This window comes from Cyanistes caeruleus, chromosome 6 (assembly GCF_971803275.1).
Source record: "Cyanistes caeruleus chromosome 6, bCyaCae1.hap1.1, whole genome shotgun sequence".
Taxonomy (NCBI): Eukaryota; Metazoa; Chordata; class Aves; order Passeriformes; family Paridae; genus Cyanistes; species Cyanistes caeruleus.
In genome coordinates this window covers 54,352,149-54,377,425 of record NC_141706.1, presented here as the reverse complement: position 1 = coordinate 54,377,425, position 25,277 = coordinate 54,352,149, and the positions used below count along the sequence as shown (strand labels likewise).

The following is a 25,277-nucleotide window of genomic DNA, read 5'->3' as shown; positions in this document are numbered from 1 at the left end:
TCTGAACTGAGTGAATGATGCTGATACTGATAATGTTCTGTAGGTGTGTCGCTATTTGTGTTTTAAGTCTCAGAACATACCTGAATGGGGAAGATGAGCTCTTGACAAGTAACACCTGGTAACTGACTCCCTTAGCCTCTCTTTGCAGATACCATATCAATGTTATGAGTCCTTATGAAGTTACATAAGAGGAGCAGGAGGCAGCAGCTTCTCGTGCACAGATGTGTATGACTCGCAGAAATAATGCTGAACAAACCAAACATGCACATGCTCATGTTCCACCACCAACACTCTTCTGTTTATTCCCACATTTATTAATTCTATACATGCGTATACAAGTATATACATGATAATTTTATACACACCTTTGGCAGAGAGGCCATTCAGGTTAGGTATACACATCGGTCTGAACTGTGCTAAAACAACCATCTAACAACATGTATTTTCAGATGTTGTGGCACTGACTATAAATTCAGGATAAAGTCGCAAAAATGGACTGTTTGATTTAGTGACTGTCTTGCTGAATTGATAGAAGAGGATTAAATTATGGCTATCAAACCATTCACCTTTGTCAGTGGATCTAATCGCAATCTGTTTGATAGTGACAAAAAGGACGCCGTCTGACGGCAGCTTTGTGGCTTTGTGAATGAGTGAATTAGTTCCCACTGGCTGAGCACTAACTGCAAACTGTTATCACTTCACAGTTGCTGTTATGACTTTTGCTTTGCTCAATGGCTTCATTTTCCAAGGTAGAAATCTGTAAGGAATGGAATTAAAATGCTTTGTCCTAGTCTGTGCAAGAGCTGGAAAAACAAAAAAGAAAAGCAATACTCTTTTTAGATAAACCTCACAAAACTAAAGGCAAAGGACCATTAGGCAGATCCTCTGATATGGCTTTTATTTTACAAGTCATTATACTCCACACAATTAACCCACTTTTGAATAAACTGTACTGTTAGTACGGCACATCTTGTAGAAAGGCACGCTCTCTCTCTGGAGACACTAAGAGCTGGCAAATCGTCATTTCTCTGGATGACTGACTCACTATTAAAATCTCCTCATTTGGATTCATCTTGGCTTCAGCTTCTGGCCATTGGTTTTTGTCTTTCTTGTCCCCAGTGCATTTTAAAACCCCTTAAGGCCTGGTGTTTTCTTCATAAGAAGGAAATTAACTGTGTGTGTGAAGAGCCCTGAACAGTTTGCCTCTTCATCAAACACTTCAGGGATGTTTCTCACCAATGATCATAAGAAAGAGCTCCTGGACATACACATATTTTAAAATCAGTTGTGCAATAAAAGGCAACAAGATTTGTAAATGCTGGTAAAAATCACTGAATACAAAAGGGAGAGCTCTCCAGCATGCCTATATGTGGTCACACTTTCACTTCATCTTGGAATCTCAAAATGCTCCCATAAAATTTCTTTTGGATCAAATGGAATAAGCCATTGACTTGTATAAAAACACAAGAAATATAATCTTTGATTTTTGCGTTTTGCACCTTTTGGCAGTGTTGCTAGAACTTCAACAAAATTGGGAAATTTGTCAAGATTTTTATCTCAACAGTTCTGCAGTACTGGAGATAAATATTGTTGTTGGGACTTCCATTCAAACCCATCACTTGCAACGGTACGGGTTTTGAGAGGTAGGAGACTGCACCAAGTGCCTTTTCTGGTCTCTTTGAAGGTGAGAACTAAGGGTATTTTCAATCTCCAGAACTTCTTCTCAAATTAGACCAGCTGGATTTTGTACTGTGGTATCATCTGCCAGTTCAAGTCAAGGGAGCTGCAACATAAATAGATGTATATGTAAGCCTCTCTCAGAAGCAAAGTACAGACATTTCCATCAAAGCTGACTTAAGTGAGGATGCCTCATACTTTTGCCTTCCTTGTTAACTGTTGTTCATTTTTGCAAAGAATTTATTATGATAGGGGAAACAACATATGAAGACATAGAAATCAATCCCTTTTTTATCCCCTCAACCCAACTCTCTGATACAGAAGGGACTGTGTGATGCAGAGGGAGGCTGGATATAGGGAAAGGCAACATTAATTAAATCCCTGTAACTGAACCATGGGCAAGTTGTCATTTCATCCTGAATTTCTATGCTCATGCACACACCAACACCTACAAACTGAGCACAGAAAGTTCTTTTTGGTACTCCATACCCACAAGATATTGCTGTTGTTTTCTCTCAATTCCAGATTTTTCTGTTTAAAGGATGGGTTTGAAATTCAGAGCTTGATTTGGAAAATGCACTTGGAAAAGAGGAAAATAATAGATCAGAAGGAAGCAGGCAGCCACCTCTCACTAGAAACAATTCCTGACTGGGGTGCTGCTCCCCAAACCAACACTGGGGGCCCTGCTGACCACAGCAAAACAAGGACATCAAAACCTGCATAAGTAAAGGCTTCACTGTGTGATCTCTAACATGACTTTTAAGGTGATTAGTCTTTAAGGGCATACTGGTCAGAGGACGACAAACCCTGACAGACGCTTGCATTTAACTGTGCTCAGGTGAAACACCACCAGCCATGACTTCTAAACTGCCTCTTACAGGCACCACGAGGACATTCCTGGCACTCCTCAAGGTCATACTTTGAAACATGATAAAGAGAAGCTTTCTAAATCATCAACTTCCTTCTGCTGAGGAATGACTGATGGGTTTTAATTCTCCTTATTTTCAGAGGCTTCTGGCAGAACTGTGACATTAAATATTCAGTGAAATATAAGTAAGGTTTGAAAATGCCTGCTCCGAAAGAGCTTGGAATCATTAGTGAGTGCATCTCATACTGCAAAAGCCTCTGTCTGGCAGGTTATGCATCAGAGTCACCCATTTCTTACCTCAAAAAATTATCAGTTTATTTATCAGCTACAGGGTACAGCCCCTCCATTTGAAGCATTTATATATTTCTGTTACTTTCCAAGCTAATAGTGTTTGGGAAGGTCAGGGAAGGAAGTTCTTCTCACATCTCTTTCACAATCAAACTGACTTGACATTAGATGTAAAATTGAAACCTCTTCTTCAAACAGAAACAAACAAATAGGAAAAGGTTGAATTGCTTCAGAAGGGTGCTGCATTGACAGGCAGTTTAGCTGAATGTTGCATTTGAAAAATATTTGACATCTCCAGTGCTGTGAAAGAGGTCAGGCAGTTCAAAAGAAGCCTCCTTGCTTGCTGGCTTCTAAGACACCAATTCATTTTGTTACTATGGTGAAGTACGCAGAGTAGATCACACATAAGTCATTCCTCCACAAACATTTTATTGCAAAAATATACTGGTTGTTATCTGTAATACCAAATATTATTTCAGGGCTTGTAGAGTTTGCTTCAGACAGGTTATGCCAGGAAATTACAGAAAATTGTAATATACAAGAGATTAGAAATTTGCAGATGGAAAGCTGTGTATAAAAGTCAGCAATATTAGCATAGTTTATACAGTAACTGCAGTGCTTGAACACTAATAATTACTTGCTGCCCTGTTTCCAATCCTAATATTCATGGGGTAAAAACCAGACCAGGCAATCTCCATTTTCACTTGAAGCATACACTTCTGGTCGGTGTTGGAGAAGGCTGATTTATAATTTACAGCATATTAAATATTTGTAGTTATGTCCAGAAATAGTCTTTGCCAGAGAGTATTATTGCAGAGGCCTTGACTTGAATCCCTGGGGTACACAGTGATTGTACCACAATTTTCTCTAACCAAGATAATTCAAGCAGAAGAAGGTAACCAGGCTAGCCAGGGTGACTCAAAGCTGAACATTGTGCAGGGATGGCCACCCCTGAGCAGCATTCAGCTGCATTGCTTCTTCCTGCACAACTTCACCAGCTTACACCGCTCTGCAGGACCCTACTGCCACCATCATCATCTGCAGAGACATCCACACACCATGCCACTGTGTGCTGTCCTTCTCTCCTTCCATGCAGTAAGCCCTGACACAGAATTGCCCTCTCTGTTTCCTGGGTTATTGGTTAAGGCACTGCTTGCATCAGGCTGGCATCTCTACCTTTGCATGGAGACCAGACAGAATGAAACCACGAAACTCATGTTATGGGAGCAGGTTCTCCCATAGAGAGATGGAAGGTTCATCCCAAGAGATGGAAACTCCTAAGAGATGCTCAGGTGCTCTGAAAGTGAAAGCTTTGCTTCTTTGGTCTTCTCCTTGGCCTTTAGAGTGCTACACAGCATCTAGAGCTGGAAAAATGATCCCTTTACTGGTAAACATTGCAACCTTTGTTCAGTATCTACTGGGGAAACAAATCTTCATAGTGTCCTGGAGCACACAGAAGGGAATCTGAAGGTCCTGAATTCAGCTGGTCACAGTTGAGTGAGAGCAAGTCAGGCTCAAAGGGGCAGAATTACACAATACTGTCACATGGATGAGACAACTGCATCCCGCATCCATCAGAAACAGAAGGAAAATAGAAGCAGAATAAGGGGAAAAAAATAACAAACAAGTTTCCAAAAGACAGATGGAACTTTTTCTGTGTCAAGTCCTCTCTGAATCAAGGAAGGGTTTTGCCCTAGTAAGGGGAGGTTTTGAATGAAAGGCTCATGGCAACAGAAAGAAATCAGCTCCACAAGTACATAATATTCAAATGAGTTTTACATAACTACTCTCCTTTTCTTCCAACTTTCATCTGCATGAAAGAACGGCAGAAAACCAAACTGAATGTAAAAAAAACAGCCTGAAGGCCGGAGAACAGCCTTTCCCACAACCTCTGTCAAATAAAGCACACATGTTCTCAATAAATCATACCTTAAAATAAACCACACTTACCAAAGAAAATGAAAAACCAATGGAGGGAGGACTAAGAGTGACCCACACAAGCCTGCTCCCACCACACCAGCTGTCCTGATGAAGGATCAGAAGGAACTCACCTCTACAACTCTAGCACCTGAAAGCTGTCCCTGTGATCCCACCCCATCACCTCAAAAGACTGAGACTTAAAAATACCCAAGTGCATTTTGTTACTAAGTTGGTCCAAACAAAATTTACCTTGGTAGCAAGTAAATAAAACAAACTCACCTTCCAAGCTAGAAACCACTGTAACTCCTGGCATTATTCATGGACTGTGTGATGAAACTTATACATAGCCCATAAAGACCTTCCAGCAATTTCCATAGTCTATTTATTGTCAGTATGTGGCAACAGTTGTTGTGAATCACTGTGGTTCATCAGTGTGACCTACGTGGTGGATTTCTGGGGTCAAGGAAGGAGGAGACACAGCAGAGGGAGGCTGCTCAACATCCAGAGTTTGTCAATATGCTCAGTGGTACACTGAGGCAGGGCCAAGAGTCATCACCCCTCTTCTACTATCTGAAAGGGACTAAGAGGAAGATGGGTCTAGTAAGGGTACAACACTCATATTTCTAAGCAGTATTCATTTTATTGATTATATACATTTTCTAAATTAATTCATTGCTACTTATCACATTTTTGGTTGGACAAGTAGACCACACATTTTAGTGTACATTCCCTTTCCTCTAAAGAAGTCATAGAGATATATTTCATATATTACTTGGGTTTTTTGAACATGACCTTACCTCCTTCAGTTGCTTAATCCTCCTATTACATTTTTCTCAGTGTCTCCTCTTGGTTGAATTTGACTGCCTTTTTCTTTCCTGACTCTTTTTTTGTGTTTTGCTTTGAAAATCTGTTTTACATGGTACCCCTCCCATTGTTTACATGTGTGTGGGCAGAGGAGCCAGACTATGGGGTGGCTGCTGTCAGACAGGGTAATAAAAAATAAATCTTCACTTACCTATTCATCTGGGAGAGCTAATGAGTCTTTTCTCTGGGCTGGCCCTCCTTGGTATTTCAGATATGAGCTAAGCAAGCTCATATAAAATATATATAAAATGTTGATAAAAATATAAAATGCTGGTAAGATCTACAATGGCATGATTATTGCCTTAAAATGGAATGACCACTCAAGTTGGGTTGTAATGTATTTATAAAATACAAGAGTTAAATAGGAATGTGAATTACTTTCCTGCGTTACAGACTTTAACTTTCCTCCTTTTTTCTCATTCAGCTATAGGGTAAGGCAGTATTCATTTTCAGTCCTCCTCCTGTAAGACTTCAGAAAAAGGGTTAAAAATTGAGTGAGACCCTCACATACTCTGCAACCCCTTTAAACAAGCCATAAACATGTGCAAAGACAGAAGGACTATGCCAGTAGTGCAGGGGCAGGACCCAAATGCCCTCCACCTTGCCCAAAACACTGTTAGTCATGGGCAGAGAAACACCTCGCAGACCTGTGGCATTCAACAAAGATGTTTTGGGAATGCAGGCAGAGGGAGGTCTAGAAAGGATCAGTGGAAAGTTGTTTTTGTAGCTTTGGTCAGAGCAGCCACGGATGGCTCAGGCATGGCTGGATAGGAACTCCACCCAAACTCTGAGGTTTGGGTTGAAATGTAAGATATTTTCACCTATTGCAAGGTAGACAACACCTATTCTGGTCACCAAAGGCCTGGAACTATTTTAAACAAAAGCAGGAAAAAATCCATTCCTAAATGACAGAGTTCATATGGAGAACTTTGCTTATAAAGGCAAAGCAAATTAGCTACAATGGCATAAATATCTTCCTTATTTTAAGAAATAGCTTCCTTTGTGTTGGATACTTTCCCTTGCCATTTTAGCAGGAATCACAAGGTACCCTCCATCTGGACAGGCACAAAGCTGAGCTGTAGAACCTGATGGCTGTGTCTCTACTATTACACAACCTTCAAGTGTAAATTTTCTTCTCAAACTGAGAATTCAACTCATTAAATCACTCACTGGTAAGACAGGCAAAGGATGGGAAATGAAAAGCTTTTTAACATCTTTATTCTGCATACACACACACAAAAAGATAAAGGCTATGCAGAAGAGTGGTAGGTTCCCCATGAACTTCCTATCAGACTCCCTGCCTTCTCATATGTGACCAAACTCTTTTTTTAATAAACCTGCTATTATAGTTTAGAGTCTGCCAAGTGTTTACAGCATTGCCCTAAGTAACAAGTCTGAGCCAAGGGACTTAATTAAATCTAACCTGCTTTTTCAGTCATAGAATAGTCCTTTAACATCAAAAGGCAAGTGGACTTTGTTAATAAAATCTAAAATCACTTTTTGTTTAAGAGAAGTTCTCTACTCCTCACTGCATACAATCAGTTACTTCTTAGAAGGCATATAATATTTTCACAGATAATTTACACAAGCCTTTACAGAGTTTACAACTAACATAACATTTGGTGTCCTAGCTTTATATGAGAATCTCAGATTTCATACTTTCTTGCTGAGCTGATCCACTGACCCCAGGTTGCAGGGAAGAACTTAAAGAAAAATGTTTATACAGGATGCCCTGTTGATCTTACAATTTTTAAATGTCCTTACAATTTTAGAGGCTTACCTTTCCATTTTGGAGCACTTTGGTTGTGCATATATTGCAATGGTTTTTACAGTTATCTCAAACGAGGTCCTGCATATGAGGGCTTCTGCTAACCACAAAGCTGATTTGGGAAAGGTGCTGGAGAGCCATCTGAAAGTCTCAGATGGACAAATGCAGGTGACGTGGCTGCTGCCTCCCCGCACACAGCTGCACACCTGCTAAATGAAACTGGATTAGGGTTTTCATTCACAGCACCTCATGGCTCACGGTCTTAATGTAAGATGAGGTTGATGCGGCTTATATTGGTGTGCTGGGCTAGAAACTGGAGCGATCAGACCTGGCAGATGGGCTGAACCCCAGGCTGAAGTCCTGCCTGACTTGCTGGCAAGAGAAGGGCAGGCTACTATGCTGATGGTTTTGCCTCCACTGGCACAGGAGAGCTGGCAGCCCCAGCCTGTGCTGCTGCTTGACCACACCAGCCTCTGCTATTGCACCTTCAGAGTACAGGGCAACACACAGCAGGTGCTTTCCCAGGTAAGAACCGTTTAATGCCTTTCTCCTCTCTCTAAGAGGAAGTTTTAACTTCCCTGTGCCCACAATGTTAATCATTTACACCTTAAACCCAGCCTGACTCTGAGACCCAGACTGTGCAGGTCAAGTGCAGCTACCTGGCAGGCCTGGAGATGCCAGTGACATGGGCTGCACCCACGAGAGTGGAGTTGGGCAGCTCTTGCATGAGGACAAGGAGGAGGGTGAAGGCAGTAATTATCTCTAGAGAAAATCTGCAAGAACAATGAATCACAGCTGTAACATCACAGGTCAGGTGGGGCCGGCAGCGAGGAGCTACAGCAGAAAAAGGGTGGCCAGCAGGACCAGAGCAGTGACTGTCCTCCTGTACTTGCACTGGTGCAGCTGCACTTTGAATACTTTTCGGTTTGGGGGCCTTCATTGCAAGGAAGACATTGAGGTGATTGTAGCACATCCACACAAGGGCAAAGAAGAAGGTTTGAAGCACAAGTCTTGTGAGGAGCTGCTGAGGGAGCTGCGAGGGTTAGCCTGGAGAAAAGGGGGCCCAGGAAGGCTCTTACTGCTCTCTACAACCACCTGAAAGGAGATTGTAGCCAGGTGAGGGTCGTTCTCACAAGTAACAGGTGATAGGACAAGAGGACATAGTCTGAAGTTGTGCTAGGGGAGATTTAGATTGGATATTAGGAAACTTTTTTCACTGAAAGAATTGCTGAGTGTTGGAAAGGGCTGCCCAGGGAAATGGTGGAATGGCCATTCCTGGAGGTATTTAACAGACTTGTAGATGTGCCACTTAGGGACATGTCTTCATGGTGGCCCTGACAATGTTTGATTGTTGAGCTTGATGCCCTTAAAGGTCTTTTCCATCCCAAACAATTCCAAATCTGTGAGTCTGTGATTCTGTTGCTGAAGGTTGCAGGTTGGTTTGCTTATCCTCATTCATTTGCCTGCATTTCACACTGCCTCCCTTTGTCCAGCTGGTGTGCTGACCACACAAGTGGCCACTCTGAGGTCTCACAGGTAGGCCAGTGCAGAATGGAAAAGGCTCTTTAGAGAGCTCATGATACCCCAGCTCCTGGAGGATGCTCACACACAATGGGACAAAGCTTCAGCTGTCCCCATCTGGTATTGGGAGTAGTTCTGCTTCAAGCTGCAGCGTGGATTAGGGATCTCCAGCCACCTCTGGCAGGCAGTATTTTAACTGGTGCTGAGAAGTCATTCACCTATTTTTCCCACAGCCACACTTGTTCAGTTTCCAGCTCCACCTGTAAATGTGGTACTGATGCATTCAGCCCACTTGGATAGTACCTGGAAAAAAAAACAAAAACAGGTCCTCCCAGTGTCAAATGAAGGCAAAGCCCAGCATTGTGATTTGTGCAAATCTGTCTGAGTTCAGACACTGTTTCTTTTCCACAAGCTGTTTCTTCTGCTCCTTACATTCAGGTTTATGAACTCTTTGTCACGGCATTCATGTGTCCTTACACCTGTGCAAAACTTTCCAATCTTGATGTGTAAACAGCTGAAGACTGCCCCAGACTCTAGAAGACTTAATTTTGGGATAGCTGACTGCTGCATGTTATAGTGGTGACGAATCCTTACTAGATGCTGAAAGGATGACTTTGCCTCCTTACCATCTCCATCTGATTTTTAGGTCGTAATGGCAAAATCACCAGAGGAGGCTGTGGGAAGAGCGCTGCATTCCTGAGCTGGGTGAAACAACTGGTTGTGCGGAGTGTTTGCTTGGGATCACATAAACACTTCAGACTTGAAAGAGCCACGATTTTTAGATCCCAGTTTGTTTATGTTTAACTTTGTAGATTTTTGCTTATATGTTTTGCTAGTCTAAGTCTTGATGCTATACTGGTCTGACTCGATCATGTTAAAATTTGTTGTTTACCGGCTGGAAGATACAAATAGTGGTATATTGCAATGAAACGCCTTGCATGCAAATGAAATGCTCGCGCTGTTCATCAGGTTTGTAGAGATCTCAGTGACACCCAAGGGCCTTGGTAACAATTACTGTCCAAACTGGATGAAAAGCGGTGTACATGAAGACAGTCAATGTGAGAATTCACCTCAAAGGAAATCTGAGCGCCTGAAGACTAGCAAGAGCAAGTTAAATCAGTATGCAACTCTTAGTGTTTTTAACGCGTAGTGGCACTGATTTCACCCCCACGAGGAAAACCCCTCTACTGCTCATACTTTTGTTCTTCCATTGCTGCCGTGGGTGCATGACATTTGTTCTAGGGACGATCCTCCTCCGGTCCCCAGCTACGGCAGGAGGGCGCGGGCACACGCTCGGCGCTGCCCCGGCAATAAAGGCGTTTTCACGGGGAGCTCACAGCGGCCGCTGCGGCGGGACGGACGCGGGGTCCCCGCAGCACCGGGGCCGGCCCCGCCTGCGCCCGAGGGGGCGGCCGGAGCGGGCCCTGCCGAGCGCCGCGGGGCCGGAGCGGGGCCTGGCCGCCGCCGCTGAGGGGAGGAAAGGGCGGCGGGCGCGGCGCTGCCCGCGGCGGGGGCACGGCCGGACCCCAGCCCGCTCCGCCCCGCGCCAGGGCCCCGCCGCCCCCGGTCGGGCGGGCTGAGGGAAGGAGGCGGCGAGCGGGAACGGCGGGAGGGAGGGACGCGGGGCGGGGCGCAGCCGGCGCGGAGAGGGGCCGCCCCCCCCGCCCGCTCCGCTCCGCGCCCGCCGTCGGTGCCGGTGAAGGCGGCGGTGGCGGTGCCGCCGGCTCCCGCCGTCCCCCTGGCCCCGGCCCCGCGTCCCTATGGCCGGGCAGGAGTGGGACTGGTTCCAGCGCGAGGAGCTCATCGGGCACATCAGCGACATCCGAGTGCAGAACCTCCAAGGTAAACCAACACCCCCGCAGAAACCCCTCCCTCCGCCCCCGCGCCGCCCCGCTCCCCTGCCCCTGCTGCTGCCCGCGCCGCTCCTTCCTCCCCGCCCGCCCCTCGGGCCGCCGTGCGCGGGCTCCCGCAGCTCCGCGGAGCGGGGGCGGCGCGGCTGCGGGGCCGGGGGAGGAGGTCGGCGGGGCCAAAGTTTCCCCCGAGCGCGGTGCCGGCCCGTCCGGCCGCGGAGAGCCCCTGCTTTGGGGCATGGACGGAGCGCGGGGGCTCCGCGGCTCTGGGGATGCTGCGGGGATGGCACCGTCGTGTTCCCCCGGGCGGTGCTGCCACCCACGGCCTCCCCCGAGGACCGTCGGGGCGGGGGTTGCGGGCTCCGGCTGGGCTCGGGGGAGATCTGTGTGGCCGGGCGGCGCCGGGGCTCTCGCTGCCGTGGGCTCCCCGCGGGGCCTGGCCGGGACGCCCCAGCCGGGGCAGAGCCCGCCCGCCGCTCCCCGCGGACACCTGGGGTCACTCGGCCCCGGGCAGGGCACGGCTCCGGGACCGGAGCACCGCGGCTTAAGCGGAGCCGATGACTATCAGAGGACTCGATTTAATGTATCTTCTAATAAGCTACTGTTGAATAAACATGGACGGGGCTTTTGGATAAATCATCTACGAGATGCTCTCCTATTCTGCCACAGGCTGTGCAGGCGGAAGGGATGCAAATACCTGGCTCTGAATGTAGATCGGTATCAATTTAGTAGTAGTAGTAGTAGTTGTAGTTCCTCCAAAGTTATGTTTGCCCCTCACCAGGTAACTCCTCGTCATTGGAAAGGACAGCAAGATTCGAATGAAGAGGAAAAAACCATCAGTAGTTTATGGGAGAACAACTTGTTTAATGTAACATACTGATCTTAATCAATAGCTCACATAGTACTGCGATGTATCTTCATGTTCCATAAAAATAATAGACTTTAATCAGAGGTCATTATCTCTTCCTGTCTATGCATAATTATATTAAGGCACTGTCTACTGGCAGAGCAGTGCAATTGCTGGAAATTGGTTTAAATTGATTATAGAAGATACATAATTTATCAGAAAAGAGAGTCAAATTAGCCATTCTTTCAGCTCTGGTGTATTAATGCGGTTAGCTGCTGATGGGGTCACTCCATGTCATTTTGAGTTGCATCATCCTGACCTCTGAAATTCAGATTTTGGGTAGGGTCAGGGCCATGGATTCCAGTTTGCGTTCCCCTTGGGTTTTGACAGTCTCTCATTACATTGAAGTTCTATGCTTCTGGCTTCTGTCTCAGTTCTTTTCAATTCTCTGTGCTAGCATGGCTGGCCTGCCTCTGATCTCTTGTTGCTCAAAACTGTAGTAATTAAACCAAGTTTAATCATGGGCCTTTTTGAAAAGGAATACAGAAGTAATCTGTTCTTAGAAAGAGTAATATGCTTTTGGCTTTGCCTGTCAGTCATTTGTGAGAGAATGGTTAATTTCCCTTTCTGGAACTTAAAATGCATGTATACAGATGCACACAGCCTTATCTAAAATTCCTGTAGTGTAGGACAATGTCATCCTACAGAGCAAATTCCTTAGAATGACATTATGTTCATGAAAAAAACCTCCTGTTCTCTTCTTACCATCCAAGAAATATTTTGAAACATATATTGATTATCACCTTGCTTGCACTCCTAAATAGGTTTTTAAGAAGTTTCATGCCTCACATGAGCTCTTATAGGGCAGAAAAAAACATTTGTTCTAAGGTGCTGCTCCAAAACAAGTGATAATAGCTGTCAAAAAATACATGATTTGTAACACATAATTCTCACACTATCTTCTAGAGATGAAAAACATTTTACAGATGGCGAGTCTGATACTCACGAGAGTGTGATTTTTGTCGCTTGGGAGCTTGATGGCAGAGCATGGTGCTTCTCTTCAGAACAGTTTCTTGTAAAATGGCAGCATATGCTCTATGCTCATATGTAGTAATTAAACTTGCTTCTGCTTTATGATTCAAAATTCATTCCTCTCAAAACGGTGCAACCTGAAGCATTGCCAGTATCATTGTCTATCAGTTGCAGAATCAATAACAGCCTTGATGTGCTAGAAAGTCAAGAGTTTAGGATGAAAAACTAGGTGAGGACAGCACAATTTCCATCAGCACCATCAGACCGCCCACAGGGCCCTGCTGCCCAGAGCCACATGAAGGACCTCATGCAGTGAAGTCTGCTGCTGCATCTCCAGCTCCTGCAGCGCTCTCTTGTAACACCAGCTGTGTTTAGAGTATGAAGTATGATGGTTTGTGTTATTCCAGAATGCTCCCATTCAGTGGGACATTTTGCATATGTGGAGGTGCCTTTCCTCTGGGAAACCCATCATGTTAATACAGACCTGAAAAAGGAGTAAGGGGAGGAGGGGAGGCAGCAGCTAAATATTTGCAGGTACGAACAACACATGCAAACACTGGCATGTCTGCATGCAGAGGTGGAGACTTTTGGGCTGATGCACAGAGCCAGAGAAATGTGAGGTCTGCAGAGGCAGTACAGCCATGCTGTGTCTCAGCCATCCAGCTTGGAAGAGCTGGAAGAGCCCAAGTACTGATGACTGTGAGAAAGGGTCCTGAGCAGCCCAGCTGGTATTTCTGCAAGAATCATACAGACATCTGCTACAGTAGTTTTCTGTACTCTTTCTGCCTCCGTTTTTAAAAGTGAAAATCGTTAATTTCTCTTGAAAATTTCTTCATTATGTCTTAGTTAAGCTACAGAGCATTCCTGACATAGAATTCTATTTGAAGATAGCATATGTTGTTTCAGTCTGTTGCATCTTCCCTCTCTAATTTAGTTGTTCCACATCAGGAAGAATCCAAAATGCCTGTTACTGGGAAGAGTCTGCTCTCATGAAGATGCTTTTGCAGTGGTATGATCCCACCAAACTGAGAAGATGTTGTAGGTGCATGTGCTGGCTGCAGAAGTAGCTTCAGGAACTATATGTTCTGTCATGTAACTACTGGGTGAACTTACTGCCTCAGTAGGTTTTTCAGCTTTTTCATAGGGAGACTAAAACTGACAGCAAGGGGTGAAATTTACTAAATGGGCTACACTTGGGGATGGAAAAAAAGAATGATTTTAAAAATGGAATTACATCTTGATATTTAGGCATATAATGATAAGCTTCTACTTTCCCTTTCCATCAAGGGAAAATAAAATTTCCATTTTATTTTTTAAAAGAAGGAAGTGACATTTCAAAACTGTGTCAGCTAAGTGATGCTAAAAGCCAGGCACAATTCTCCCATTCTCAATAGAGGTGATTTCAGAGGACAGAAGCAGAAATGACAGTCTAATGGAGGAGAGAAGAATATAAAGAAGGAATAAACACTAAGTGTGGTGATGCACAAACCAAGTTCCTCCCGCCTGGTTTGTTCAGTTTCTAAATGCATTTAATAAACTGATACCCTTGTGCTCTTTGTGCTGTTTGTATATTCTCCACAGTGAATTTCTCCACATACTGAGAGAGAAAAATGGAAAGCCTGCGCAGAATGTAGGAGTGCATCGTCAAGCAGGGGAATGCTCAATAATTAATTTCCTGCCAGGAGATGGGTTTTTTCCTCTTCTTTCTTTCATTACAACACCATTGGGAACATTTTGTTACAATACAAGAGTATTTTAAAATCTTCCCTACTGGAAGCTTGATTTAGGATCATCAAAAATATACTTCCTTATGTGGTGAATTGCACTCACTAGAAAGAAGCAACATCCTCATCCTCTTTTGGATGGTATGTTAGTTGTGTCCTTTGCAGTAGTCTAAATGTGTGTTGAGTAGTACATATCTTTCCTTACATTCCTTGGAATGAAATATGTAGAGATGAATAATTGCGTGGTCAGATATATTGTTCATCTTTGGCAAACAAGTGCTGCTACCACAACTTTAAAATACTTATTGTTTGAATGTTTATTTTGTGTATTTCTAATAAAGTAGATGGACTGGGGTGGTAGAACTACCATTCTGCTATCAGAGGACAAGTCAAGGTCCTGCTGCTTGTTATTTCACTACTCACTCAGGGTTTGATCCAGAACTCACAGAAACCTGTACATGTTTATTCCTTGGTTTCTGTAGATCTAAATGTTTTCTTGAATCTTGTTGCTCTGCTTTGGGACACATGACCTTCAAAAGTATTTGGAGGGCTACACAGGAGTGTATTGTAGCATTGACAAAAATAATGGAGAAAAGAAAGGGTGACAGACTAGAAGAAATAACCTGAACAATATCAGCCCCATTGGTTCTCCATCCTTTAAAATACTTAGTCATAAAGTCCTAGAACTCTCTGATTTTCCTTGACTTGCTGTTTGGACCTTGAGATCTAGACTTTATAAGCTTTGGACAGTAATAACAATAATTGCCACTAACATGAATCTCAGCATCTTATGAGGTAACACATTCTGAAGCCTCTGTCTCAAGAAGTAATACAAATGCTTAACTCACAGAAGTTAAGTCTGGCAGTGAGAGTATCTCTGTATCTTTACTTTGCAGGGGCTTAAGCATCCCTGATGGAAGACCAAAGGCAGGTGCTGTAGTCAGTCTTGAAAATGTTTCTCTCTGTATTTTTTATTTATGTATGAGGCATATTTTTAGTGACATTTGCACTTAACTACAGAGAGTAATGATTTTCCTTTAACTACAAGATACAGCAGCATTCAACTTGTTTGGTATAGTTTGACATGCTTTTCAAATACATGGAAATTTCACAAGTAGGAGGAAACCTTTTTAATGTATCCATTCATTCTGACAAAAGTAAGGTGTTGTAACTGTTCATTACTTTAACTCTTCTATAGCTTGTCACCATACTCAGCAGGATTTCATTCTGCCTGTAGGCATATTCATTTAGTGGAGTTCTTTGTAGATTCAGGTGGCACTTGGAAAGATTAAATTGTGTGGAGAACCTTAGGCAAAGTTCTATACAACTACAAAGTGATCCTTTTCTATATAAAAGTGAAGTTAAGTAGGCCTGAGAATTATAAATGTGAACCCCAAAATAAAGATTCAGATCCAGGTATAAGAAGCCAAAGTTAATGATGGAAACCTAAGTCCTAGTGGGGGTGTTCTTTGTAAGGGCAGTCTTGTACCTGACAGTATTTGTCAGCAATGGGAGGAGGGTTTTCCTGCTCCAGATGTAGGAAACCCTGGCATTGAAATAAAGGAGCAGGAAGAGGTGAGACAGAGTGCAGATTGCATGTTTCAGCATGCAATTTGGACAAGATTAATGCCTAATTTCTCTAACAAATTAGAAGTCTGGGCTCTCTGTCCCATTGAATGGATGAAATGACACCAAATTCAAATCATGCCCAGTAGCTCCACGGTCACATGAGCTCACTTGTGTATTGTCACTTTGTCTTAAGAGAGACTCTGGCAACTGCATGGACCTGACTCAAGGCTCAAGGTTGGTGTGCTGTCACTTGCCAACATCACCTTCTCTCCTGAATGAGCTGTTGTTCAAGTGCTGACCAGCTTCAGCATTACCAACCTCAGCATTAGGAGAGCTACTGAGACCTCAGATTATATCACTTGCCTGAAGTCATAGTTTAAAAATGACAGTCTTCAAAGCACTGTGTTTAAACTAGTGATGATTTAAAAATATAATGGACTTATAAAGTCCTCCTGCTTATTTTTTGTTTCGTCCACTTGACTTGGACAGAAATTCAAACAATTCTCCTAAGGACAATTTCAAGGTTATGTCACTTGCCTTCTGAAGTATGTGTAGCATTTATTTTGAAAATACTACAAAGAGATGACTTGATTTCCTTTTTCACTTTTAAATACAGACTTCTGTTGGACTAGAAGAAGCAACCTTGGGCATTTTGGCTTGTCAGTGCCCATTATTTGTTTATGTCCTAAATTGTTGAACCTTACTGTTGTTCAGAATGAGTCTTAAGGGCTTATGACTAAAGGGCAAGAGCCAAATATCTGTCTTGTCATGTAGAAGTCAAAATGATCTCAAAAATGTATTCAGGAGTAGAAATTATCAGATAGGCAGTGAGATGTGTATCAGTGCTGGGATGGTGAAGGGCATCACAGCACCTTATAAGAAATAAGTGTCTTTTTCTACATGTCTCTGTACCTGTTGTTCTATTTTTATATCTCCCCAACTAGTTAAATACAGGGACTGTAGGTGGAGGATTGCAGGATGAATTTTACTTCATTATAATTGCTGCATATTTCTGTGCAAAGAGCTGAGCTGTATTTTAGCTGTAGTTTGAGGCTGTATAGACATTAACAAAAGTTTAAATCAGCATCTTCTAGGGATGGTCGTAATAGCAACAGCCTGGATATCTACAGAGTGAATGCCTGTGGACCTGTAAGCTTTAAGCAGAGGATTTCTTTATAAAACCAAAAATCCCACTAAATCTGAATAGATGTTATCAAAATCACTTGAAAGATAACTCTAATCCCGTGCCCATTACTTAATTTGATAGTGTGATTCAAGACGTATTTGTTATAATAATGTAATACTTTGAGGGATTCTATTAACTTTCCACTAATTAATTTCAGACATAAATTAAAACTTATTTTAGGCCATAGTATCTTGAAAGTTACTCCTGATGTTGGTCAATGTAATACTGACCTGTGTTGGTTAGAGATACTCTTAATATTAGTATCTCTTACTGTTAGCAGTCAGAAATGAGACCTTTCTAGGCTCTCTAGCAAATCTGGTGTTGATTTGCTTCATTATGTTTTTTCTCTTTTGATAGTGTAATTGGTAGTATAACTCCAGTTGTTTACAAAATAGATGTTCATTAAATGTGTTGTCACAGGGTTCATTTTAGCAACAAAGATTTATATTCCAGTCCTCATTATATTTAATGCTTTCATCCTTTGGATCTTGATTTTATCATTATTAAGACTGTGGAGATGAGTGCATTTTGTAGTGTCCAAAGCTGTTCTTATGTAGTGTCCATTACCAGGAAACACGTCTGTTAGTTGTTCCATATGTCTGAGTTCCACTTGAGCCCTGCTAAGGTCAGAGATGTTTTACCCATACCCATGGAATGACCCAGATACATTTTTACTCATCCAGCCTGTTTTCCCTAAGTTTTCTTCAAGAAAACACAACGCAGTAACCCCCCTGACAATTGGGAAGCCATGTGTTATTCATACTTTGTGAGAGTCCTATCACAGCCTGAAGTGTCCATTTCACGGGACTCCAGCTGAAGCTCTGAGCTGCAGCCAAAGCAGAGGGAGCAGTTACATGAACAGGCTGTCTTTCTGTTGTGCACTAATGGCCAGATAGAAGTACTTTGCCATTTTGTTTCAGTCTTTTTGAAGAATCCTCTAATGTATGTCAATAGGTGTTTGGTGTATGCAATCAGGGTAGGTCACAACTGAGGGCTGATTATGCTTCTCTTGGCTCAGTGAGAAATGGGAAGGGCAAGAGAGACCTGGCTCTGTTACAAATGAAAGCAGTGCCAGTGAAGATAACTTAAAATCTGATCCTTCGTATGACTGCATCTGGACACATGATTAAAGTTTTCTGGCTCTTACTGATGTTCATGATAAACATGAACTGCAGTTTCAACTTAATAAAGATACAGTATTTATAAATAACATAGTATGAAATGTCCACTTCAGACTTATTGTCTTAAATACAAGGAATGAAACATAAATCTGTCTGGGCTGTTTGCCCAGGGAGAGTAACAAGGCAAACAGAAGCAGGCCCCTGGGGAAGAGCATGGTCCTCAGAAACCTAGATAGTGCAGGAGGGACTGTGGCCAGCATTTGCATGTCATACTTAAACTTGGTGAAACATAAAAATCCTGCCCAAATGGGAGAATGGTCTTTCAGAGACAAAATTCCCATTGACTCTCCCTTTTTGATAAGGTACTCCATAGGTCCATTTCTGATACAAAACCTGAGTGATTCCAAGAGTCAGAGTTAAGAGTAGCTGGGAAACATTTGGTCCCTCTCCTTGTTCCCAGGTTTCAGGCTGAGTAGGGGACTTCCTGGCCTGATGATTAATGCCACTGAACAACATTTAGTTCCTGTTGCTCTCATATTTTTTTTCTTTTTTCTTTTTGTTTTTTTGTTGTTTTTTTGTTTGGTTTGCTGTTGGTTTGATTTTTTTTGTTTTGTTTTTTTGGTTGGTTGGGATTTTTTTCAGATCTCTCTGGTTACAGGACAAGGAGTGATTTGAAGTTTTAGACTCTTGCCTGAGATTTTCTGTTTCTTCCCATTGTAGAGAAAATGTTAAGGGACCTAATGTAGGTTCAAAGAACTTGTGCTCAATCTTCTTGCAGAAGTTGTTTAGTTATTGTAATTGGAAAGAAGACAGAGTATGAATTTTTACTGGCTAAACTGCATTTCTTCTTATGAAGGTAGACAGTTTTTTTGATATATTCAGTGTTGGCCTTTCAAAACTTTAAAACATTATGTGTTTTCTTATCCTTATCAGAAGGATTAAAGAAGATAGATCTTCATTCAACAGCTATATGTATGAAGAGAGGAAGCACCATGTTCTCTGGTTGCTAGCACAGCTAAGGGATGCTGTAAAATTCCTTGTCTAAGCTACAGCTGACAGTATCACTCATCATGAGTTTATTTTAATTTAAGAATTTGGAGGTTGCACCAGAGTGACTCCTGTGAAGTCAGGAAGTGGTTGATGGGTTGACCCTGGTGATGGGAGCCCATTTCTGCAGGAGAAGGATGGTGCACACTTCCTGTCCACACCCAGGCATAGCTGAGAGGGGCTGTTCTCAGGTGCTGAGAGATCCCAGTGTAGCTGAGGAGGTCTGGGAAGCTCGTATCCATCTATCTCCAAATTGTTTGGAAACTAATTAATACAGCAAATTATATTCAGATTTTGTTTTAACTGGTAATATCTTCATGTACTTTTCCAGTCCTTGACACACTTTAATTTTGGAAAAGTTTGAAGCATTATTTCATTGCCTATCCCACAGATGGCTCAGCTCTAGAGCAATTTTTTTCATGCAGGATCTCAGCTTTTTGCATACATAGTGACTCTTTTGCTTTTATGCTGAGACTGATTATGAAAGCCAGTTGCAGAAGCGGTCTGGATGCCCACAGCAAACACTGATGAGACCCCCTTGCTGCGTCACTCAAGCCAGTAAACAGCTTTGTCATTTAGGCGCTTAATTATGAACTGAATGTTCACTTGACCTCTTATATTCTCATTTCACTAATGAACCAAAGCTTAGGAAGAGTGACTGACTTCAGAGCTGCAGCAGTTTGGGCTCTTTGAGCCAAAGTTTCCACTCATTTAATTTATCATACTAATGATCAGTTTTGGAGCCTAAACACAGGAGCTGCATGGAAAATACAGCGTAATGTGCTAATGTGATGGCCATGTGACAGAAAGATTGGCAGGGGCTGCCCACTTCTTGGCTTTCTGGTCCTGCTACACATGTGTATTCTTGAATGCAGCATCCTTAAAGAAGAATGAAGGGGTTGTTATGGATGTGGAAGTAGCATTTAGGAATTCTGGTTTTACAGAGAGGGTCCAAACTTGTGTTCTATTACTCAAATAATATTGATGCCCTTAGGCTTTATTTCTTACTGCTTTGTGCTTGCCTTGACTAAAACTGAAATGTGTTCCTCCTGCATTCTAGCAGGGATTTATTTGTATTTTTTCAGTGTTTGAGTGTCTCATGGTTTTAATGTATTTCTCTAGATGACACCCGTAAGTTGGGCTTGAGGATAAAAGACACATGAAAGCCAGAGGATTTATTTCAAAGTTATCCAGACAATCTAATGACATGGTTTTCTATGTACAAACATGGAAAATTTTGGTGGAGCAGACCTTGAATCTTTGGTATTCTCTTTTCAGGGTGACTGTTGGAACTACCTGATCAAATTCCTTTCTTCACATCTTCTCTCCTTCACTGCATTACAGCAAAAGCTAACAATGTCCCCTAACAACTCATGTGAACTTTAACACATGTGTACTGCCTTCTCCATAGTAAACCTTTTCCAGCTGATAATTCCCATGAAGCTACAGACCCATCTTCCATGTGGTGTTCTCCCATTTGGTGGCAGGTGGTTCCCCTCTGGGTTTGCATGTGCTTGCTCTATGCAATGCACACCAGTTGGTGTGAAGGTTAACTGCAATCAGATTTCAGTTTGGCTTGACTTGGTGTTTTTTAAATGCAAGAAGAAAAAAATGTTTGTAGAATGAAATAAATCTGGTTTGCTCTACATTTTCCCCATTTGTGAAGATGTATTTTTTGATGTCTCATTTTGATAATTTCTATGAGTTTATAGTTATCATCTTCAGGTAGAAACTCCTTTTTCCTTTCAGGCCTTTGGAGTTACTTCAGTTAAGATCCAAATTAGCTGTGCTCCTTCTGACTCTTTGTACTATGCTTTCAGTTCACTGAGTTTGTTACAGAAGTTTTGTTTATTTTGTTTTGAGTATGTGTTTCTAGAAAGAAGATTAAGTGAAGCTGGGAAAGGAAGAAAACTTCCTGCTAGATGGAAGAGGGTAATTAATGATGAACATCTCCAGGAAATATAATTTGTTTTCTTTGAGAAATGTATGCTAATAAAAGCTTTCTGCTTGCATGCATAAATGAATCAGATTAAATTTTATCCCAGCATGAACTTGCTGTCAATTCATGCTCTTCAGTTCAGTTCTCAGAATCATCCGAATGTTATTTTAACAGAGAGAAGTGCTGTATCCATTGTCCTGAAACCTTTCTGCCTCATACACAGAATGTCTGAAAGAGCTTCGTGGGATAGAGAAGGAGACCAAGGAAGGGCTTGCTGAGGGCATGGATGTGAACATAGGGAAATATCTATCAAAGGATGTGTGTCTGCCCTGGATGATCATAGGAATATATTCTGCAAGAGAAAGAAATCAGAGAGTTAATAAAAACAAAAATAGAAATAGGACAGCAATCAGAATCTGTTTTCTTACTGCAAAGGTCATAGGGGAATGAGGCAATTAATTGCCTAACCTTTAAATGTGGTTTATGATGGAAGCTCTGATATCTGAGAGCGTAAGCTGCCTTGATTTGAACCCAGTTGAAGTTGGTGGAGTTACAGCTTGATAAATAAGCCATTCTGACCTGCTCCTGGAAGATTCTTTTTCTTCTTCATTCTCTCTTCCCAGTTTCTCAAGCTCTTTGGTGGTTGTTTGGTCATCTCCATCTAGGCTTGGTTTCATTGCAGGAGCAGAGGAAAGCATTGTTGCTTAATCTCATTCTTAGAGGTGAGTGATTAATACTAAGAGGAATGAATAAATGACAAGTCCTTTGCTGAGCACTTCTACCTCACCTTCTCAGTCTTTCTTCCCAGCAGAGCATGGGAAATGCTGAGGCCAGGTAAGTCCTGAAGTAGCCCCAGGTCTTCCCTGGGCAGTTCTTCCCACTGCACAGAGGCACTGGCTTGCGATCAGCTTGTGCGTAGGAGCTGATCCATCGCTTAAGGCTTCTTTGGGAACCCCAAAGAACAATAATATCCTGTTGACTAGGATTTTACTATTTATATCCATCAGCTGAGCAGCCATCTCCTCTGTCTGCTCCTTAGTTACCAGTCTGTAAATCTGTCTTTGGACCACATTGTCTACTGCACGGTTGACAACGTGATTTTTAATTTCAAGATGAATTTGCTTAAGACACTTGGAAAAGCAAATACATCAATGACAAAAGGCATCAGCTTCTCTTGTTTTGTTAACCTGCTCACTTTTTGGACATCAGACAAAGAGATTGGCAGGAAGCTAACCTAAAAAACAAGGACTTCCATTAGAAACAGTACAATAACAAAAGGAAAACAATCAGATCCCTTATAGGTATGTTTGTGAAGAAGTGCTGACATACACCTGTCAGATTAAAGACTGAATCCTGCCACCCACATACTGTCCTGGCAGTTTATTTCTTTCTTCTTCTTTTTTTTTCTTTTTTTTTTCCCAGCAGTTTTTCAGTCTTCCTGAGTAAAAAAGGTGTCATTTTTTCCCAGAAAAACCCTTCCCTAGCTTTGAAACATAAGGAACAACTGTCAAATTTAGCCTGGTATATTCTAGGCTGTTTTTTCTAAGGTGAGCTTTTTTAAAGAAGCTATACAATTTACTTTGAAGAGAAAAAATGCAGTCTAACTTGTGGGAGTCAGCTAGAGTGAAGTGAAAATAAAGCAATTATTTCACTGAAAGCTTTTATGCAGATTTTTTTAGGCTTTTATCAGAAAATAAAATGTGCTAATAATGGAACTTAGTTACAAAATCCAACTGGTTTGGATTTTTGGTTCCAGTATGGACAAACTATTGTGGACAGAAGGGGTTAAACATGATCTGAATCAGAAGGGGCCATTGCTCCTCATTGGGGCTAATTTTAACAGTTTGAATGTGGAACACTTAATTCTGCAATTCTGCTTTTTGTACCATGCTGCATGACCAGACACCAGTTCTTTTCTGAAGACCTTGCTAGTATGTCCCCCAAGGAAGCACCATATAGTTCTTGGCTTCCTGGTTCCTTCCTTTCTTCGCTTTGGAATGTGATGGTTCTGCCCATCTCCCTTCTCCTCTGCTATCACTCCCCAGCTCTGCCTTTTGAGGTGTTCTAGTGCATATATGTGCTTCTTGTTAAAGTACTGCAAGCAAAATACATGGCATGTTCAGCTGTTGGAAGTGAACTAGAAATACTCAGAGAAACCAGTATATTTTCTGAGACCATGTTTTAATTATAGTGAAAGCTTTATGCTTATAGAAAGTTTGGGGTATTTTTGTTACCATCTGGATACCTAAGCTTGGACAACAAATCGCTTTTGACATAATGACGGCAGTGTATAATACTGTGTTCTTCTAACCCATGTCTCATTAATGTGGAAGCTCATGGATTTTCATGCAAAATGTGGATTCACCATCTGTGCTAGTATTCTTTGCATGAAGTGAAAGACTGTTCTTTGTGTTGTGATTGCAGTGGACCTATTCTGCTTTTGCTGCCTTCTCTCTTGGACCAAATGGATAGGTCACAGAACAAAATAAATCTACACAAAACACTGCTAATGCTTATTTACCTTACATCCAATGTGGGAGCTATCAACATTTATAAAAGGTGGAACTTACAGATTAAGTGACATTTTTCTGTCACTTTCACTTCTTTATGCTTTGACATTCCTTGGTTTATCTGGGCTGGAACCTTTGGCCTTGGGGAAACTGAATTCCTTGTATGCCCCTTGTAGATGACAAAACCTAAGGGACAGTAGCATTAAGAGATAAAATGTTACAGGCAGGTTTAAAAAAGGCGTCAGAGAGAGTTGCCCATTAAGTGTGTTGCAGCTTGGTTTGAATCATGTTGCACATCAGTTATAAACTAGCTTAGAGGTTATATGCCTCTAGAGCCTTTTAGTCTGATCTAAGGCTGGGGATCCTCAGCTTCACTGTACTTCACCCCTGATGTCTGAACTGCTATTTAAATTCTCCTGCCTTCATTGTGACTTCTTCTGTGTTTATGGAATAATAGTTAAGATTCTTATGTGGAAGGTTTGCAAAGCAGTCTGTCTTCTTACCATTATGTAATTTGAAAAAAAGTGTTTTATATGCTCTGGAACTTTATATCACTATCATATTAACCGATAGCTTCATTCATACTCGCAAGCTGGTACTCATGGTTTCCCCATGAAACCTGTCAAGCCCAGGGATCTTTGATCATCTTATTCTTTCTTCATCTCTGTCAAATTCTTCATTTTCAGACTCTTGACACTGAGAAATAGATGGAACATCTTTAAGTAATAAAATAAGTATATTAGCAGTAAAAATTTAGTCTGCTTCAGTAAATTAATTGATGTAGTATGACTGAGCAAAGTACAATTAAGGGGCAGATTCTATTTTCTTGTACTTTCAGTAGTTTTACTTCTGCAATCTCATGGAGATAAGCTGTGTTATGGAAGATGCAGATCTCTGTTTTATTAATGAGTTTTCATAGTAATTTTGATAAATAAGTAAATAATACCAAAGGGGAAGGAAAGAGCTCTGAAAGAGATTTTTTTTGTTGGTGGATTCAGAGTATCAGTTGAGGGGTTAGACTTCTCTAAGGAAACTGCAGGGGAAGACGGGACAGCAAGAAGATGCTGGAGTTGGAAGCTAGACAAGCTGGTGGAGAAGGAAGGTGCCTGATCCCTATGCTTTGAGGGCAAGTCCATCTTTCTTCAGACACAGGGAATGACTCTTACTGGATTCAGGAACAAATCTGAAACAGATATAGCAAAGCCTTTCTTAGGTCCTTAAGGCAAAATTCTGGTGAGGTTTAACAAAGAAGAGGAGTGGCTGATGGTGGTCAGCAGGATATTATCAGAGAATTGTCTGGAGTAGCATTTTCTGAAATGAGAGAATGTCAGTAGGAGAGACTTGAACATGTAGGTAGACAAATTCCTATGATTTTGCCTGCTGGGATGAAAAAATCCAAAGCTGCTCATTGGGGACGTGGAGGAGGAGGTAGTTATAATATAGGAAGCTGAAAGGTTTTGATGCTTTGTTCATGACTTAAATCCATCAAACCCTGCTCTTGTGCAAGCCTCTGTAACTATAAGCCGTTAAGCTTGCCTTCATCCTT

The 25,277-nt window shown here is 42.1% G+C and overlaps 1 protein-coding gene and 1 long non-coding RNA gene across 3 annotated transcripts in view; one reads left to right on the top strand and one right to left on the bottom strand.

The window, feature by feature from the left end:
- Window positions 1-374: 374 nt before the first annotated feature.
- LOC147652701 (uncharacterized) lies at window positions 375-10,305 on the bottom strand. Its single transcript, XR_015288643.1, has 3 exons — window positions 7,398-10,305; window positions 5,033-6,086; window positions 375-1,783 (listed from the first exon to the last, which is right to left on the bottom strand). It is a non-coding gene; the product is annotated as an uncharacterized LOC147652701 (long non-coding RNA).
- A 235-nt stretch (window positions 10,306-10,540) lies between these two features.
- The window catches only part of CLMN (calmin), a 74,656-nt gene continuing 59,919 nt past the window's right edge, over window positions 10,541-25,277 (top strand). For both annotated transcript variants that reach the window (XM_086895553.1, XM_086895554.1), the window contains exon 1: window positions 10,541-10,748. In XM_086895553.1, coding sequence (XP_086751679.1) covers window positions 10,667-10,748 — 82 coding nt within the window. In that variant the 5' untranslated portion in view covers window positions 10,541-10,666. The remainder of the gene's footprint in view (window positions 10,749-25,277) is intronic.